The following is a 20,447-nucleotide window of genomic DNA, read 5'->3' on the forward strand; positions in this document are numbered from 1 at the left end:
CCCAACTGACTTCACAAACCAATGAAACTTTCTCATGTGGAGTTTGGCCAGAGGAAGCATAGGGATGGTAAATGCCATGAATCCCAGAGCTCTAAGAAACTCCTTGGCTGTAACAGAGGCCACAAGAAGAGGTGTTTGAAAGAACGAAATGAGTGTCAAGGCCTTGGGAGGAGGCAGAGATGCCAGCACAGGCACCATCTGGATCCTGTAACCCAGAAAAACATGGTCCTGAGAAGGAGTCAGAAAAGACTTCTTGAAGTTTATTGTGAACCCCAGGTTTTGCAGAAGGGAAATAGCAAAATGAAGATTTTGCAACAGGATCTCTGGAGAGAACACCTGAAACAGGAAGCTGTCCAAGTAAGAAAAGACATGGATCCCCAGAGTCCTGCAAAAGGCAATCACAGGAGCGAGGCATTTGGTGAATACCCATGGGGCAGTAGAAAAGCCAATGGGCAAAGCAGGGAAACTGAAAATGCCAGGAAGCAACAGAGAAATGCAAAGACTTCTTGAAAAGGGGATGGATCTGGATATAGAGCTAAGCATCCCTGAGATCCAGAGACACCATATAAGCCTGAGGAAGCAAAAGAGGGAACAAAATCTGAAGGGGCAACATTCGAAAGGAGGGCACCTTCAGAAAAAAGTGTTTAGATGAGAGTAGTCTACAATTTGTCTCAAAGTACCCTTTTTTCTGGGCACTAGAAACATCCTAGAGTAACCCCCCGCTTGGGGCACAGGAACCTCCTGAACAGTACCCGGAGTGAAAAGGTCTTAAAGCACTGCTGGAAAGAAGACTAGTTGTTCCTCAGGGGGCTGAAGAATACCCATAAAAGGGGGAAGGGTTTTCCAAACCATGAAATACCCCTGACGAATAATGGACAGAGCCTAGGAATCCTAATGGACAGAGCCCTAGGAATCCTGAGTAATCTGTAAACAAACAGGGAGGGAGAGAGTGAGGAAGGCGAAGAGAAAGAGGAAATCGGCTGGGAAGAATACAATAGGCAGCACCTGCTTTATCTGAAAAAGGAGACTTCTGAGGCACTGAAGTCTGAGTAGCCTTAGCAGGAGCAGCCTGCTTGCCACCCTTTTGCCCTTAGGAGGAGGATTGTCTGTGAACAAAGGCTGGCTTACTGGGGTAGTTTCTCTGAAATTTAGGTATAGGATAAACAAACACATGCTTAAGTTTCTGTAAAGCAGCTTCTCCAAACAAGTGTTTATTATCAAGAGGGGAATCCATCAACTTCGCCTTAACATCACCAGGAAAAGGTTGAAGCTGAAGCCAAGAATACCTCCTCATCACTGACCCAAAAGCAGCAGCCCTAGAGGAAGCATCTGCTGCATCATAAGTACACTTGATGGAATGACTAGCCACCTGGGAGGAAGTGTCTAACAGGGAAACAGCAGAAGTTTTACCCTCAGAGTCTGGAAGATCAGAAATAACCTGACAAGCCTGGGATAAGACAGCCAACAAATACCTAGTCATATGGGTCTGATAATTAACATCCCTAAAAGCCAAAGTAGCAGAGGTGTAAACCTTCTTGCCTAGCCTTTCCATGGTCCTACTATCTTTATCAGAGGGCAGTTAACTTGGGAGAAGGAAGCAATTAAGAGGGCTTGTCAAAAGCAACAGACACCACCGAGAGGTCAGCAGAAGGACACTTGCACAAAATTTACAGTCCTCAGGCACCTTATAGAATCTATCAGGGTTCTTGGGAACGGGGCTGGGAGTCTGGAGCCCTAGAACCATTAGAAAAGGCATCCAACACGGCAGACAAAACAGGAGGAACGGCAGAAGGTTTAGGAGTTTATGCACGTCAGAAACCTGAACACAATTAAAAGAAATCTCTTCTAAAGGGAGTATCAGGACTGGTAGATTCCTCTTCCTCTGATACACAGTCCAAAGGAGAGGGAATTTGAGAAGCGTAGGCAAGGGATTCCTCATCTGAATCCAGCTCTTCCTCTAAGGAATCCTGTTCCCTGGTTCTTTTTAGGGGAACAGAGTACCGGGGGGGGGGGCAGTTTCAAAGCCATCAAAGCATTAAACAAACCCAGAGTGAAGGGCTGCCATTCACTCTATGGGTCCTTAGCAGTATCTTTCATTTTTTCTTCTTCAATAAGACATCTGCCTTATACAAGTTGGAAGGGTCTGACCAAGGACGGCATTCAATAATGGTAGTAGGGACGGACTTCTTCTCAGACTAAAATTTGAGGAACACCCCAGTGCCCTCAGAGATAATCAGCTGTGGCTCCCTCTGAAGGTCCGAAGTACCTCCTCACATGTGCTTAAAGTCACATCCCAGCCAGTCCCCAACCCAGTCACAACAGAGGAATCCAACGACAAAGCTTGGCTAACCTCCGGGCATTCACTCACCACGGGAGAGACATCCAGCGGAAGATTCCGGCCTAGGCTTCTTGGCCTACCTTCTTCACTGGTGGCTGTCCCTCGGAGTACGAAGTACCCTCCATCGTGTCTTTTGCAAGAAGCTTAAAACGCTGATTTTCAAGATACAGTGCCAAAGAAGACAGTTTACTATGAAGGAGCTTTGGCACAAAAGCCTGACAAATAGAACAGGACATATGGTCATGAGAGGCACCTAAACAAGAGAGACACTGGTCGTGTTGGTCTTTATGGGGAATCTGTCTCTCACACTGGCATTTATCCTGAATTTACATATACAAAGTTTTCTAGTTCATGTTTTTTATATTAAGTTAAGGATGGGTTACAAATGTATTTCTCTTTAAGAAGTTTATGGCATAGTTAATTAGAAAATTAATGTATGTATATTATGATTTGTTGGGTGATAGTAACACTATTCTGATGAAGTTTCTATTTGGAGACGAAAGCACTTAAATCATTTGGAGGGGACTGCTGGCTTGGCTTCTTCGTTCTTTGATACAGAGTTTGTGTGGTGGTTGTGTTTGGTATTTACCCTTCTTGGATGACATGAAACCCCACAAGAAAAAAAAATAAATAAATAAATAAATAAGTGAAAAAGAACTCCAGTGGAGCACTTATCTGCAGTTGCTAGGTAAAGCCAGCAATGAGACTGAAGATCAAACAATGGCATTCAGACGGCGGCAAAGATGTTCTGAGGATGGTACTTCCAGACATCACCTTTATGACCTATGCTATGAAAGAAGCATACGTGTGATGTATGGCTTACCTTAAAGCAACCTAAAGACTTTGGTACTCTGGTTGGATGTTGGGCTGCCCTTGGCAGGGGATCCCTAACATAATGGATACTGCAATAGTGAAATGGAAGAACATATAATGGTACCAAACAGAGTTTCAATATTTGCAGGCTTCCTTGTTTTTCATACTTACCTGCTCAAAATTATGAAACTCACAATTACGGGTCACACACTACTGTGGCAGTACAACACCTGAGCTTTCTGCACAGAGTTATGGCTAGAGTCATTTTGACGCAGCATACCAGTCCCTAAAGTGCAAAATGGTACTTGCCTTACAACAGTATTTAAGTACTAGGTGGTACACCTCTATTAAGAGCTTGTGGTACTTAAACAGCAGACACACTCAGTTTCTCGCAAATATTTACTTTTATTAATACAACATTAAACAAGGCTAACTTTACCAGAAGAAAATAAAACTAAAGCAACAGTTCATTCTTCTAGCAATACTAGCAGCAGCATTCCATTTAGGGACCAAAACTGCATCACAAAAGTAAAAAGTAAAGTTTTTGCCTACACTCTCAGGTAAAATTAATCAAAGTCTGTCACTAGGACTTGGAGTACTGCAACAGCCAACAAGACCTCTACCTCAATGACTGCTTTACCCATAGTTCATTTTTCAATCCTCAGGGATTCTCCAGATTTCTCTGGATTCTTACGCTAGCAGTTTCTCACTAAGCTCCCAACAACTTCTCTCATGTTGCTTCTGAACAGAGAGAGTCAGCTGCACACACACTTGTACCTAGTTCCCTTTTCATGAGGTTATTTAGTTACGGCCACTCCTTATTTCTCTTCCTAACTGCAAACTCCCCTGTGTAACAGCGGTTTCTTTCACCAGATAATAAATTTTTGTTTACAGTGCTCTCTATTCAAAAAAGCCTACTGTATGCCTGCTTGAAGCTCCCCCAAACTTCGAAGTGATGGAACAACCATGCTGTATTAAAGATAACACCCCAAATCTTGAACCTGCTGAACGAGCTATGGGTCCTCAACAGATCATTTGCATTGTAGTAATGAATACCAGAATGATGGTGGTGCGGAAAGGGAATTGTTGCACTGCCAAGGCACACCTGCAAAGTTTAATGTTAATTTCTTTGAGCTGGTGCGACCATTACAGCACAGCATTTCAGTAACTAGGGTGAATTTCCTATCCATCAGAAAAAAGAAGGATCTTGTGCCCATTTTCTGACCAGGAATTCTCTTTCTACTGTAGAGCATCTGGTCTCATTATTGTTTAGCTTTCTGCTTTACTACCAGGATAGGATATTTTGCTGTTTATTATTTTCTGAACTAAAAATGTCCACCAACCTCTGAAGCATCTGTACAGACCCTGAATTGTTTGGCAAGATCAAAGGACATCAGAACTGGTATGGAGCATAAACTGTTTACATTTCAGAAAACTTTCTTCAACTTCCAATGTCACTGTCCACCTGACCCCATTCAGGCAGCTTCCCTTTGGTTAGGTTTGCAAGGGCAAAGGGTAGCCATTAAATTTGGAGTTATTGTTGAGTCTACTGAAGTCAATTACAAAATCCAAATGTACTATCCATTTACAAAACTGACTCAACGGGACTCTTCCAGCCCAAAGTTGATTATTCTACTTCCCCCAGTTTCAACAGGCTCCCTACTGAAATATCGACAATCTGGGGGGAAAAAAAAAAAGACAAAATACAGAAAAGGAAATCTTTGACAGCCCCCCCTCCCCCCACACCCCCAAACTTATATATACCAACTCCAAGACTGCTACACCTTGGAGAAAAGGGAGAATTCGAACATTGGCGTCTTGGATGGAATGGTAATACAAGTCCATTTGTGGCCATTGTCTCCATCAGCGTCAGTCTCTCACCTAGGGGGGTCCTGACATTTCAAATGGATTTTAATTTTTTTTGCATTTCCATATTTTGCATATCCTTTGCTGTTTGTTAGTCAGTCTTGAATTTTTTTTTTTCTCAACTTCATAATTTTTTAAGAGATCCCTAAATTAAATTCTCAACACCACAAAAAAAAAAACAAAAAAAAACACAAAAAGAAAAACTGAATGACTGAATTATTATGCTGCAAATGCTCTGAAAACAGAGAGACAATACATAAATACACAATAGATAGATAATTTGGCATAATGGTCAAGGTCTTTACCTCACATATACAAGGTACTTGGTTTGATTCTGAGCTCTGGTGGTTAGCTAGGCTTGTAATAGTCTGCAGACTTACATTTACCTATGAATCTATATCATAGAGAGTCTTATGATCAGGTATCCGATTGGAATCCCATTATTCATAGACTATTATTCACCTGCGAACCTAACTGCCCTGAAGGGTCATTTGAAGAACAGCCAATAACCCAAGGTCAGAATCAAATTCAGTACCTTGTGCTTATAAGATGTAATCCTTAACCAATATGCCAAACCCACCTTAGCTTGCGAGGTGAATCTTGGCATCCAGGTCGAGAACACATAACAGATCAGTGAGATGTGATCATAACTCTTTATAGTGCACAGATTACCTACTTCGTGTATTACCTATTACGATGTACTACCAGTTACAAAAACGACAAAGTGCTTTACTGGCTTAAAAAGCCAGTAAAGAACTTAGCAAGTGCTGTCGCATAGACAGCATGTAAAGAAAATGTCAGGGACAATGTTTACATACTGTCCTCACATAAATGAGTTACTTACAAACTGAAGCACGTAAACTTCTGTGGGTGTATGATATTCAGGTTTACTTGACAGGGAAGGACCGCCCCTTCCCTGATATCGGACGTTAACAGTACTTAGGGGGTGTGCAACATCTGTTACCCACCTTTGAAATTGTTGCTATGGTAGGGTCTAGTAGTACAGTAGTGCATAACCAGGATATTATTTAACTTTTTTTTTTTTTTTTTTTTTTTTTTTAGCATAATCAACAGCGCTCCATGCACTACAACACTGTCCATGTTAAAACACTTTCAGATTTCTCATTTGGTTCCAGCATTTTCAAAGCATAGTGAACTTCAAATCCAAAGCTTAGCAAAGGCATAATTTAACATGAAGCAGTCCAAGTACAGACATGATGTAACAAAGATACAGAAAGATGAAGCAAACTGTTGTACATTTGTTGTACTAAATTATGATGTTCAAACAAATAGTACTTCAGTAATTTGTTAGTCTTATCAAAGGACTTAACACAGGGATGACACCCCGAAATAAAAGCAATGGAGTATACAGGTCTTAACAATAAATGTAACAGGTCTAATGCCTCTGAAACATAGATGCCTCGGTACTCCAGTAAACCAAGATTATCTGTCCGAGCACATGGAAAAAGCACGTTAGTCGAAGCAAGTAGCAATGCTCTCCAATTCTCTAAATACTGCCCAAATCATCACTCAGCTCCTGGCACTCAGCAGATGAAATGGCAAACGTGAAATGTCAAGACCTGCTATGGTGATCTCAGAGTTAGTATATACTAGGTTTGGGGGGGGGGGGCTTGCCCCACCCCAACATGGGAGGTGCCGGGGGTGCTTGCATCCCCACTGCAAAAAAGAAGTTTAAAGGAGAAAAGATATGTTCAAGATTCACTCTGCTCCTGCATTTTTGATATTTTTCCTGGCATGTCAGCACTCTTCAGTTCAAAAGGGAGCCAATGAAACACAGTAAGCAGTAGAAGTCCACTTTCCAACCCTCTCCAGTGGAAACATGTCTCAGCAATTTCCAAGTCCACCAAACGCATCACCAAGATGGGTTGGGAGGGTGGCTTAATGGATAAGGCCTGAACCTATAAGAACAGTTAGACTCAAAATACCAGCAACCAAATAGCTAAAAATAATAAAACCATAAGGACCCCGGCTTCAGATTAACTTTTCCCCTGGGACTGTTTCGATGTGGTGTTTGATGAGAACAGTCTTTCCAGACATCTCAGAAAAAAATGTATTTGATGCTTAAAAATAACTCTTGGACTCTTTGGCTTTTAAAGGGTGTTTCCCACTACTACCTTAGGTGTAGAGAACATCTGGGTTTTGTCTTTGCAGTCCCTGATCTGAAGCACAGTGAGCACTATCCACCTGAGCCTCCAGATGGGGTTTAAAACATTCATGTGGTAGATTTGTTCTCTGTACAAAGTCCACATTGTTTATTCTTTCAGTTACATAAAGGGTCCCTGTCACTTGGTCAGGATCTTGTTTTCAAATCAAGGTGATCAAAATAAGGACTCGAGTCTCTTACCTGAAATTCCCTGCTCTGGGTATTCCTGTTACAAATTTCTGGTTGGCTATCTTGTGCTCTCTACACATTCCTACACAATCTGCATCACTACCATTATTCTGGTTGGCTATCTTGTGCTCTCTACACATTCCCACACAATCTGCATTACTACCATTATTCTGGTTGGCTATCTTGTGCTCTCTACACATTCCCACACAATCTGCATTACTACCATTATTCTGGTTGGCTATCTTGTGCTCTCTACACATTCCACACAATCTGCATTACTACCATTATTCTGGTTGGCTATCTTGTGCTCTCTACACATTCCCACACAATCTGCATCACTACCATTATTCTGGTTGGCTATCTTGTGCTCTCTACACATTCCCACACAATCTGCATTACTACCATTATTCTGGTTGGCTATCTTGTGCTCTCTACACATTCCCACACAATCTGCATTACTACCATTATTCTCTCTTCAAATTGATGTAATGTTCTAAAATGTTCTTAAAAAGGCGCATCATCTTCTTCCTGTCTCTCTAACAACCCTCTAGGGAAATCCACCATATAGCAGTTCAAAGGGGATAAATTATATAGAAATTTGGAGTGCTTCTTGGACTGTAAACAAAAGGCAACAGTTGGTTTTGGTTTTCTTTTCCTATGACCTTTCTCAACACCGGTTTTAGGGCCCTATTAAAACATTCCACTGGGCCATCTATCTTGGGATAGTAAATGGAAGTAGTCAGTTGTATCATTGAAAACTTTGGAAGGGGTGCCACATTATTTTGAACATAAAAGTCTTGCCTTGATCTGTTAAAAGCTCTTTCAGGATATCTACATGGAAAAACAGCAACACCAGCTCTATTACTATAGCTTTGGAAATAAGTTTAATCAGGGAAATAGCCTCAGGAACTCCAGTAGCACACAACATAAACTGGTGTTCATCCAGAACAATTCTCTTGAAAGGAACTTCAATTACTGGCATCGGAACCAATGGATTCCTGAAGCATAAGCTTAGGAGCTGTCCTTTGGCACTTGGGACAACTGGCACAACTGTTACTTCCTTTAGGACACCTGGCCAACAAAAATTAGCATGTTTATAAGGTCATAGGAAATTACTAGGCTTGCAGTCCAGAGGACTGCTGAGGAGCCTATCAAAAATTTCAACTAGTTAACATTACATGAGTGTTGCCTTCAGATGCATCTGCAGTTAACTCCTACCCACACCTCTATGTGTCAAATATTGCTTGTTCATATTTGCATCAATTCCAAAACCATGCTATATAAAAGGTTTTAAAAGACTTCATCTTAAATCTTACACGATGGCAAACTCCTGCATTAATATCTGACCTCTGTCTAGTGCAGGTGGTAAATAGACATTAACTGTGTTTTTATCATACTAATTTATATAGATATAATTTTCACATTTTTCTAAATATCTGAACAACCAAGTAGCACAGACAGAATTCCATAGTCTCATATGAAAGCTCTCACCTAGATGAATAAAATGCTGCTGACAGGGTGTGTGTAACTTGAGTGATTGCTGAGATATTGCAAGTTGTTTACAAAATATTAAAAATGTAGTTACTGTGTTTACTGTGACTTACAAAACTTGGTTTAAGACATAGAACCTAAACAATACTACCACTATAAAAATAGTTTGTGCTGAAGAGTTTGCCATTTATACTTCTTTTCATAATCCATATAGTTCCAGAGATACAAACATTTGTTTGCAATGTGAGGACATAATTTGATTCTGTCAAAAGGATTAGGCTTCACCCATTGGAAGTTACAGTGCAAACTTTTAAAGCTCTGATTGCCAAGGTTGCAGACATGTAAACCTTCTTTCCACACAGTCAGAGATTAACATCATTTTCTGTTTAAGTAGTCCCATGATAGGCTGTTGCTATCTAAGCATATGAAATTGACAGTTTAAAGCTCTGATTGCCAAGGTTGCAGACGTGTAAACCTTCTTACCCCATCTATCTAGCGCCCTGGAATCTCTATTAGAAGGGGTAGGATTTTTAGCAGTTGAGGCCTTAATGCCCTTGGGACCCTGAGAAATGGTTTCAGGATCAGCAGTCAGATTTTTGAAAAGGAATTTGTGGGAGTCAGGAACTCTGTAGTATCTGTCTGGCTTACGAGGAGCCGGAGGCAGAGAATCAGGAGCCATACTAGATTCTGAAAAACAAATCAACAATGTCTAGAACAGGAGGTATAGCCAAAGGCCTATGCTGAAGAAGAAGAAGAAGAAAATCCCCAAGTCTCTTTTTAGATTCAGAGAAATCCTGACTTTCCCAGTGGAAATGTTCCCTTAAGGTATGTAAAGTTTCTCCAAAAGAGAAATCCTCAGGGGGAGAAGTAGAAGGAATGGAATCTTCTGCATCAGAGTCTTCATAAGCAGGTCTAGATAAATCCTGTTCAGTAGACTAATCAGAAGAAATAGAATTCTGATCAGAAGATTCATAATCAATGCCTTGCCTAGGCCTCTTAGCAGGAGGGGGTTGGCTACCCCTGATCAAGGTAATTAAATCTTCAACAGCAGCAGCAAAGAAAAAAGAGCCAGCACACAGTAATTCCAGTGTAGCCTTCTGGCAAAAGGATAATTTATTCCATGAAGACTAAATAAAAAATTAACCCAGTGGGGTCATACTGGTTTCACCGTACGCCTTCAATAACCACACACAAAAAAATCCAATAAAGGCTGTATAGTCCCATATATTTAATATTCAATGTAATGGCGCCATCTAGTGGATCAAAAATACATTGCATAACAAATCACAAAAATAATACATTACATAATCTTGGACTATCCAAGAAATATATGGAAAATATATCCCAATGTATACAGAAATCAAATGGTAAATATATAAATGATGATCCATTGCAGAATACTTCAGTCATTCAACCCGGGTGAAAATAGAGCTCCCAATTTGATAATCCACATTTTTTCTTTATTCATTAATAATTCATGTAACACATGAACCTCATTGCTCTTAAACCTGATATGGTCAATGACCATGAAGCTAAAACTCCCTGTGGGATGTTTAAGTATGTGTTTATATAAGGAACTTGAAACCTTTTTGTTTCTAATATCACTTAAATTTTCACCGACCCTTAGTTTAGGGTCGGGAAGTTTGTCCCACATAAAATGCTCGACAGCTACATTGAGCTAAGTAAATAACCCAGCTGGTACTACATTTGGCAAAAAAAGGAAACATTGTGAACATGTGGAGAGTTATGAGAAGTAAAACTGTCTGACTTGAGGACCTTCGGACAATATGAGCAGCGCCAACATGGATGACATCCCAGCAGAAATTTCCCAGTTACTGTAGTTTGGATGGGGGGGTGTTACGAAAATGATTATGAACCCTCTTATGACTGAAAGCCTGCATTTGCACTTGTTTTTGTCCTGTAACTCGTCTAGTGCAGATACAGATTCTTAGTTTTAGCACTTAAATTTGCTTATTCATACTCGGCACTTGTTCAGAATTTGTAAGCACTAAATGAGCTACCAATTACTATAGCACTCAATCTTCCTCATTACCTAAAGGAAAACAGTTTTTGTACTTACTTTTCTCACTGGCGTTGAGAAAAACAGCTCTTGTACTCACTTTCTTCACTTATCTAGGAGGAAAATAGTTTTTTATTCAGGCATGTCCAAGGGTCAGCTCCCAGTGTTCTCCCCTGTCTATCTGATGAATCTGGGCATCTTGAGGCAATGTAGAAATTGCCTCATGTACACAGACAACCCTCTCCTCCTACCACCCAACACTACAACCTGTGAGAGATGCACTTATCTAGCTAAACTGGAGGTAAAGCTCTCGCCAATCAAGACCGAACCTGACCATCATGAGGAGAAGGTAAACATTTGCACCACACCACTCTTCACATAGTCTCACTACGTCTACACCACCAAAATCCACACATAGAAACTCAAAAACATTCGCGGAGGCTCTCAATAATATTCTGCCTAAGCAACAGAGACCTCCAAAGCAGAAACACAAGCAACCTCCCATCCCCAACACAACCCAAATGACACACAGCCCACAGATTCAGTGTACCACTAACACAGCCAATAAGGCAAAACAACATACCCAACACACTAGTCACAGGTGACTATAGTCAGGTACACTGATGTCCCACTCACTAGGCTAAACAAGGAGAAGGTTACTGTCAGCTGCCTGTCTGGTGCCAGGATCCACCACATAACCCACGCACTCAGGTCACTCCACAAGTACAAATATGACTCTGTCATTGCCCATGTTGGTGTGAATGACCTGAGACTTACCTCCCTGGACTACAGGAAGAGAGACATGGAAGAGCTCTGCGATCTTGTAGGCCAGGCAGGTATGACCCTAGCCCTGAGTAGCATTCTGCCATCGCCCAGAATGATACCGCAGTACAAGGACAAAATGATTCATTTCAACAATTGGCTAAGCTTCCGGTGTCAAAGGGGATCCAGTATCTGTCTGCTTGGGATGACATGGTCGACAGACCACATTGCTTTGCCACAGATGGCCTGCACCTGTCGCCCCTAGGATTCCGGATACTGGCTAAGGCTCTTGCTGCCCCTATAGTGCCTTTTTTAGGCAGGGTTCAAGTAACAAATTCACCACCATAACAGGAACAGGTAAGCAAAAACTGAGGGTAATGCTACTCATCAATGCTAGAAGTCTAAATTTCAAAATGCACTCACTCGAGGCACTCCTTAAAATGGAGAACATAGATATCTGTGCAGTGAATGAGATCTGGTTCAAGGCTCCAGAGAGCACCCCTGCACTACCAGGCTATAACTCATACCACACTTTTCGGCCATCTAACCTGGACCGAAACACCAAAGGTGGGGATGTGCCCATATTCATTAAGGATATCCACACCTCCAGGCTAGTTGCTCAGCATAATGCATCCGAGGTCATCCAAGTGTAACTAACTCTTGGCAAAACTGCAATCCAAATTGTAGCTTGCTACAGATCCCCCACCATGCCCCAGGATTCCCACTCCTCTTTTCTTGATGTACTGGAAAATATTAGGGTTCAACCAAACACCCGAATAATGGGCGACTTCAACTACCCCACCATTAACTGGGAAAACTACTCCTGTACTAACTCCTTAGCGCAACGCTTTCTGGAATTCATAAACTCCAATGCCCTAGATCAACTTATCCACACCCCCACCAGGGGCAACAATATCCTAGACCTAGTCATTACCAACATGAGTGACCGGTGTTCCACACCTGAAGTCAACTCCTCGTTGGTCCGATCCGACCATAAGCTAATCACCCTTGATATCCACATCCCACCCCCACCCCCCATTAAGGAAACCACAGTAAGAAATGTCTCCAAAGCCAACTTCATGCTTCTTAAGACAGCAAAGGTAGTGTAGGAACCAACAACAACGAACCCAAAAGTGATGTCCAACGCTAATTAGTCCAAAGAATGCCTCCGCACACCAGCAATACTACAACCTGTATTTAATTCCAAATAAATGGACAAACGTACAAATAAAGAGAAACAAATAATAAACAGACAAGTCCAATAAATTAGATTTAGCGCTTTCTTCCACCTACAATGTGGACTTCTTCAGAATCAACAAACAATTCAGCAAGGACCAATTTATCAACTTCTTGGCGCCAAAATTTAGAAAATTCCTTATAGATTTAAAGGTATACTACCTGTACCTATTCCTGATATTTGTATGTATATACAGGAATATTCACAAATCTAAATCTCATACAACAGTAGAAACTAAAGTTAATGCTATCTGCTAATAAAAAATAATAATAAATGCATATATTAAATAAGTATAAAATATAAAGTGATACATGTAAAATAATGAATTACAATGCATACAGGAATACATTCACAATTAAATGAACTGCTGTCGTTTATCTTAACGGGGAATATGTAATAAAAACTCTTATACATATAAAAATTTTAAGAATTATTGTGGAATTAAAATGCAAATATCTTAAATAAAATATGACCATAATATGTCTCAAACAACTTTCTATATTAAATTACAATATATATAATACTTAACAACTTGTCATTCCTAAAAATATCTTTTATAAATATATTAATCATGCAGATGGATAATACAGTTACAACCGCTGAATCCTACACAAATGCGCTCTATAAGCACCTACATGAGTGCATGGATCGTGCTATCCCAAACAGAACCAAGACGCTATCCTCCAAAAAAAGGAAGCCAATCTGGTGGGCCCCTGCCATAAACAAACGGTACAACAGAAGGAAGAAACTGTTGAAAGAGTAAAATCCCATGAGTGGAGGAATTGCCTTGTCAGCCTCAGTAAGAAGTGGAGATCCCTTATAAGATCCTTCAAAGCTAGCTAAGAAAATAAAATTGCCACTAATTCCAAGGACAACCACAGCATTCTATAGCTATGTTAAGAATCTCAATGGCAACACCAAGATCTGCTCTGAGTTACAGCACAAAGGCATGAAAATTACAGAACCAACTGATATTGCCAACATCCTGGCAGATGGGTTCAGTGCTAACTTTACCCCCCCCCCCCTCACACCCCCTAAAGGGTTCAGTGCTAACTTTACCCCCCCCCTCACCCCCTAAAGGGCCCATATCTATACAGGAAGAATGCAGAGTCCCTGTAATCACAACTATGCAGGTGAAAGCTGCACTCTCTAAAGCCAAAAACACAGCATCCATGGGACCGGACAACATCCCAGGCTGCGTTTTACACGAACTTCAGAACGAACTGGCTCCCCACTTAAGCACCATATTCAATAACAGCCTCGCATCAGGCTTTGTGCCCACTGAATGGCGCACAGCAACAGTTATCCCACTCCACAAAGGGGGAGCCACCACTGATCCTGGGAACTACAGACCTATTAGCCTGACGAGCCTGGTCTGCAAAGCCATGGAACTTATCATCATGGAACTCATAAACAAAGACATTGGTAACCTCCAAACTCTGGATCCCACCCAGTTTGGGTTGGTGAAAGGCAGATCATGCCTCCTGAACCTGATCGACTTCTTTGAGGCAGTCACCAAAGCCGTAGATGAGGGTAAAGTGGTTCACACAGCCTACCTTGACCTCGCCAAGGCTTTCGACACCATCCCCCATTCTGGAATTATAGCTAAACTCAATAAACTAGGCATAAATCCCTACGTCACAAGATGGGTTGCCAACTGGCTCACTAACAGAACACACACTGTAAAAGTTGCAGACTCCAAATCTGACCTCAAACCAGTGACAAGTGGAGTACCACAGGGTTCCATCCTGGGACCGCTCCTGTTTGGTATCTACTTCTCTGAAGTAGGGTTGGGAGGTTGGCATAATGGTTAAGGTGTTTACCTTACAAACATAAGGTTCAGGGTTTGATTCTCACATGGGGTAATTTGCTAGGCTGAAAATGGCCCTCAAGGGCAGCTAGCCTAGTACTAATCTATGAACCTATAGGCTAACACAGAAGGCCTCTGGCTAACTAAGTTTGCAGAGGACTGCAAACTAGGAGCCATAGTCAAGTCCACAAATGATGTGAACATCCTACAGAAGGGCCTCTCTGAGACAGATGCCTGGTGTCAGAGCCATGGCCTCAAGCTCAATGCCAAAAAGTGCAGTGTCATCCCCTTTGGTAAAAACTCTGTACCCATGAACTACCACATAGGCAGAAATCTACTTAACACCGAATGAGTGATGAGACACCTTGGGACCCAGGTGGACAGTAGTCTCTCCTTTGATAGTCACATCGCCACAGTAGTCAGGAAGTCCTTCTACGTGGCACACCTCATCATAAAAGGGTTCTCGTCCAGGAAAAAAGAGGTCATTGTTACCCTCTACTCACTCAGACCCATTATAGAGTACAACGCCCCTTTTGCAATGTACCTCACAAGACATCCGCAGCAGCTGGAAAGGCCACAGAAGTACCTCACAAAGAGGATTACTGGACTCAAACAAATGCCCTACACTGACCGCCTCAAAAAACTCCAGCTTTACTCCGTAGCATATCGCCTACTCAGAGGTGATCTCTGCCTAACATATAAAGCTATGTCAAGCCCAGAGCTGTTGGACATGCTACACCTAAAGAAATCCCAATCCCTCCGAGCTACACGCTCTAGGGAACTAAACCTTGTCACCACAATAAACAGGACATGCTGGAGGGATATATTCCTATCCTAGAGACTTCCCATACTCTGGAACAGGCTACCCATCTATGTCAAGCAAAGTTCTTCATTAGCAGTCTTCAAGAAAAATCTTGATGAGTGGATGGGAAATAGGAAATACACCCCGGGTATCACTTCTGTTTCTCTGCTCGTCAGTGGCACAGAAAAATAACTTTCTTGGGTGGCGTAAGCCAGGGAACCTTGTTGGCTAGGCTTGCATAGGCCCTTGGGCCGATAGCCTAGTACCTACCCAGTACCTACCTATGAATAAGGATCCCAATGACCACCCCTTACGAAAGGAATAAAAGCACCCTACCTATGAACCTAAGAATAAGGATCCCAATGACCGCCCCTTACGAAAGGAATAAAAGCACCGATCCTTAATATAATTATTTAATATGTTGTCTGGCTGTAACAGGTGCCAACGTCTCTGGATGATATTCATGAAACTCCTGGTGTTTCTGCCATAAGTAGTGACCAATCTGGACTCCTGAGATTGATTCGTGCACTTGGGATGGTATGTTAACACCTGTGACCTATCCTGTTGGTTAACAAACCGACTGGCCCTAGTGATGTCACCTGCTTGATACCCCTGTTCTTAAATCTGGCTATTAGTTCTTGTCGGTGGTGGGCATACATGGAAGAATCAGAGCAAATTCTCCTAATACAGAGAAATTGCGATTTGGGGATGTTCCTGATGACATGTTGTGGGTGGAAGCTTGTGGCATGAAGTAGAGTGTTGAATTGAGGAAACTTTCTGAATACCTCACTCTCCAGAGTGTCTGATTCAGTTCTCCTAATCGACACATCTAGGAAAGTTATTTTAGATCTATTGTAAGTTAACTTAAATTCAACACCCCACTTATTGGAATTCAAATATTTCAAAAATTCAAAAAGAAATGCCTCATCCGCTTTCCACACCAACCAACAATCATCAAGATATCTCCTCCAAATATCGAATTCATTCATGAAAATGTTATTATTCTTATCATAAATCAATTGCTCCTCCACGTAGGCCATAAACAGGTCCGCATATATAGGGGCAAAAGAAGCCCCCACAGCAGTACCTTGAATCTGCCAAAAACACTTATCTTTGAAATAAAAGATATTGTGGGCGAGTACCAATTCGGCCATGCAAACCAGAAGAGTGTTAAAACCCGGTTTGTACATATTCGCCCTATCAAGCCAATATTGCAAAGCAGCAAGTCCTGCCCAATGGGGAATACTAGTATACAAGGAGGTGACATCCAAAGTACATAAGAGCCAGTCGGGTTCCAGTTGCATATCTGATATAATGACAAGAAACTGCATGGTGTCCTGCATCTTCGCCCATACCAAGGGCAATAAAGGTTTCAAATATTGTGTAAGGAATTCCGACAGGGGTTCCCGTCAAGGAGCCTCTGTCAGAAACAATTGGTCGACCAGGCGGTCTACTGGGATCCTTATGGATCTTCGGCAAGAAATAAATATATTGTCTGGGGTGATTGACCTTGAGGTGATAACAGGTATCATGAGAAATGATGCCTTCCTCCTCTGCTAGATCCAAAAATGTATCAATGTCTGTTTTGAATTTGCTGGTTGGGTCAATGGATATTGCCTTGTAATGAGATTAGTTGGACAGTTGTCGCTCTGCCTCAGCTTCATAGTCAAGATAATTCTGAACCACCACTGCCCCACCCTTGTCCACCGGCAAAATGGCAATGTCATGATTCTTAAGATGTTCAACACATGATCTTTGAGATTATCCCTAATCATATTGTACTTACTCAAATTTCAAAAGTAAATCTTTAAGAACCTCATTTTGAAAAGACTGTACAATGGGTGACACTGGTGGCTTGAACTGTGACGATCTAAATCGAAAAGTTCCAAGGCCAAAACTATCAACCTTTTCCCCTTCCTGATTGTGAAAGAACAATCTTAAATTAAGGGTATGACAAAAATTGACATCTTGTGCAAAATGATGCTTCGGAACACAAAAACCTGGCACAAAACCCAAACCTTTATTTAAAACCTGAAGTTGTTGTTCATTAAATGTAACAGAAGATAAATTGTATACATTATTCACTTCAACATTCAAATGTTGGTCATATTCTGGAGAATCACCCCAAGATCCATGACATCATATATGACCAAAATTTGAATGAGCATCATTTTGCACAAGATGCTGTCAATTTTTGTCGTACCCTTAATTTAAGATTAATTGATCATTACATTGAATATAAATATATTGGAATTTACAGCCTTAATTGGATTTTTTTGTGTGTGGTTGCTGAAGAAGGCTTACGCTGAAACCGGTATGACCCCACTGGGTTAATTTTTTTTATTTAGTCCTCATGGAATAAATTATCCTTTTGTCAAAAGGCTATACTGGAATTACTGCATGTTGGCTCTTTTTCTTTGCTGTTTTTGATATGGTATAGCCGTGCACCAGCCAAACGTGCAGGTTACGTTTTTTGCTGTTAATTAAATCTTCAGCCATTTTGATAATTTGCTTTTTAGGCATAGGGTCCTGCACACGTGGCCCAAGCGTCGTTTTTTTAGACATAGAAGTAGATTTTGGCCTTAGTTTTGAAGATGGCGTCGGTTTAATATACAAATCTTTACGCCTGAAAACACCCTCAGAAGCCAGTGCCTGCAAAGCGGCTCTGGACCCATCTAAGGTAGAGACATCCACGGGTACAAGCATCTCGCTGCATAATGGACTCCGAATGGGTCTCAGCAGAGGCTTGCAAATCAAAAGTTGCAGGCATCAGGGGCTGCGAAAGCGCCTGAATGAGTACCAGCAAACTAGCGACTGGCTTAGGAGAAGCGTCATCAGTTTTGGACCTTGACGGCCTGTCTCTGTCTTTTTCTTTGCATTTTTTAGGTATTCTGGTAGTCTGATTGCTAACACACGTCATTTCTGGATAGTTAAATCGTGAGCCAAAATATTTAGAAGCAAAAACATACTGACGTTTAAAAGCGCATTGATTAAATTTAGCACAAAACTGACAACAAGGTACGTTATGATCAGGGCCTAGGCAAGGAATACAGTACAAATGAAAATCCTTATGAGGTATTTGCTTCCCACAAGTAATGCAATTAACTTTTACTGACATCGGTAAGGAGCAAGAAAAAGTTTCCCCAACGGGGTACTTGGCTTTTAGTTGAAGACTTCGGTTCTGAAACTCGAAAACAAAAATTTCAGGTGTTGATCAACAGGCACTTGCGAACTGCTTCTACTTCGGGCACCGCACAGCAAAAAAGACTGATGTAATGGCGTCGGCTGCATGTTTTATACCCCTGACGACCTGATGTCATGGAAGAAGGGACAGCAACAGACGCAGGACCCAAGACTTTGTTAACCAGGCCGACTGAGGGCAACCTGCCAGCAGATTACCCAAATGTAATGACTGCAACAGTGAAACACGAAGAACATCTGGTTTGTACCTTCAACTGAGTAACTGGAATACACATTTTCTTCTAATGGATAGAAATGACCTCAGACTATGGTGAGCTGGCTTTCTTCTACAGACACTGTTCACCCACTAGTGTAATCATGCAACCAGAGTCCACAAGCCCTTGCAACTCTTACCCATTTACTTTGATAAAACAAGTTATCAATTTGGTGGCAGTGAAATAAAAATGTGGTCTAAACCATCTTGGTCATTACTCGGTCGTACTCCATGAATGGCTTCCTCATCTCCTCCTTGCTCCTTAGTTGCTTGTATGGGAGCTTCCTCTTTACTTCCCCACCACAGAACCTTAGCAATTAAAGCATAAAATAGAAGACAAGTTCAGCCTCATTTTACTCACAGTCTTGTGTTATAACTTCAACATGTGATTCCTTAATTATATTTTCATAACATAATACTCCTTCTAAGCTGAAAACCTTTCAGCATCTTGCGGGTCTGCATGAAACACCAACCTCTTAATTGCTAGCAAAGGTTTCTTAAACCTGAATACAGAGACTACTGTCATTATTATATCTTTATTATAAAGACCCACAGAGTCAAATCGCAATTCTACAATAAACTTTAATTCAAACAAATGTGCTCCTAGAAGTGATCCAGTCATGAAACTTAAAGGTCTGAATCTCCAAAATGACTCCCACTCTTGTTAGATTTTGCAGAAGACATTTTCATTGTTGCAGTATTCCTTGCTTAAGGGATCATGTGCCAAGGATATCCTAACATCTGGCCAGTATACCAAAGCCTTTAGTATTTACAGGCACTGTACGTCACACGTGCTCCCTGCGCAAGACATGCTGCATAAAGGTGACAGACACACACAATTAAGAAATGAAAAGCTCCAAGAGGAACAGAATGCCCCTAGGGACCAGGAGGAACATGTGCATCCAACAGGAGAAAAGACAGAGGAACCCCTGCCCAGGAGGGCAAGGGGAAAAGGTTAGGAGCAGAGGGGGCATGAAGGAAGGAGTGAATACTGCAACAGTGTAGAGAAGGACATCTATTGTTATAGTAAGATTTTACACCAGTGTACTTTGTCCTTCCATATCACTGTTGCAGTATTCATAACAGAGGAGACCGTACAAAAGGTTCAAGAGGAAACCTGGGGGAAGGAGGACAGCACTGAAGAGCCCTCTAGAAACCCATGCAGGATAGCCCGGGCAAAGCCAGCTCTAGCCCTGACATCGTAACTTATAACGCTTAGTGAAGGTATGGACAGAAGACCAAGTAGCAGCCTCAAGGATGGAAATCATAGCTTTTGACTGACTTGCAGTTCTCTGCCTGACTACTGCTGATCTCTACCTGCATTTGATTTTCCCCACCACCTGCCGTGCTACTGTTCTGCCTTTAAACTTGGTGGCTTTTGCACTGGCCGCTCCTACTACTATAAATCTGATTTTGGACACTCCTCCCAGTCTCATCTCATCAGCTCATTCTACTGACCACTGAGAGAACAACTGGGAAAGGCCATCCCAGTTCGTCTCTT

General features: G+C 41.6%; 1 protein-coding gene across 4 annotated transcripts in view; it reads right to left on the reverse strand.

The window, feature by feature from the left end:
• C1D (C1D nuclear receptor corepressor) overlaps positions 1–20,447 on the reverse strand; it is a 328,584-nt gene that overhangs the window by 208,381 nt on the left and 99,756 nt on the right. The window contains exon 5 of one of the 4 annotated variants that reach the window (XM_044055933.1): positions 19,195–19,255. The exons of the other annotated variants lie outside the window; for them this stretch is intronic. Coding sequence (XP_043911868.1) covers positions 19,195–19,255 — 61 coding nt within the window. The remainder of the gene's footprint in view (positions 1–19,194; positions 19,256–20,447) is intronic. 4 annotated transcript variants of the gene reach the window in all.

This window comes from Protopterus annectens, chromosome 1.part2, assembly GCF_019279795.1.
Source record: "Protopterus annectens isolate FY-2018-M chromosome 1.part2, PAN1.0, whole genome shotgun sequence".
In the NCBI taxonomy this organism is placed as follows: domain Eukaryota; kingdom Metazoa; phylum Chordata; order Ceratodontiformes; family Protopteridae; genus Protopterus; species Protopterus annectens.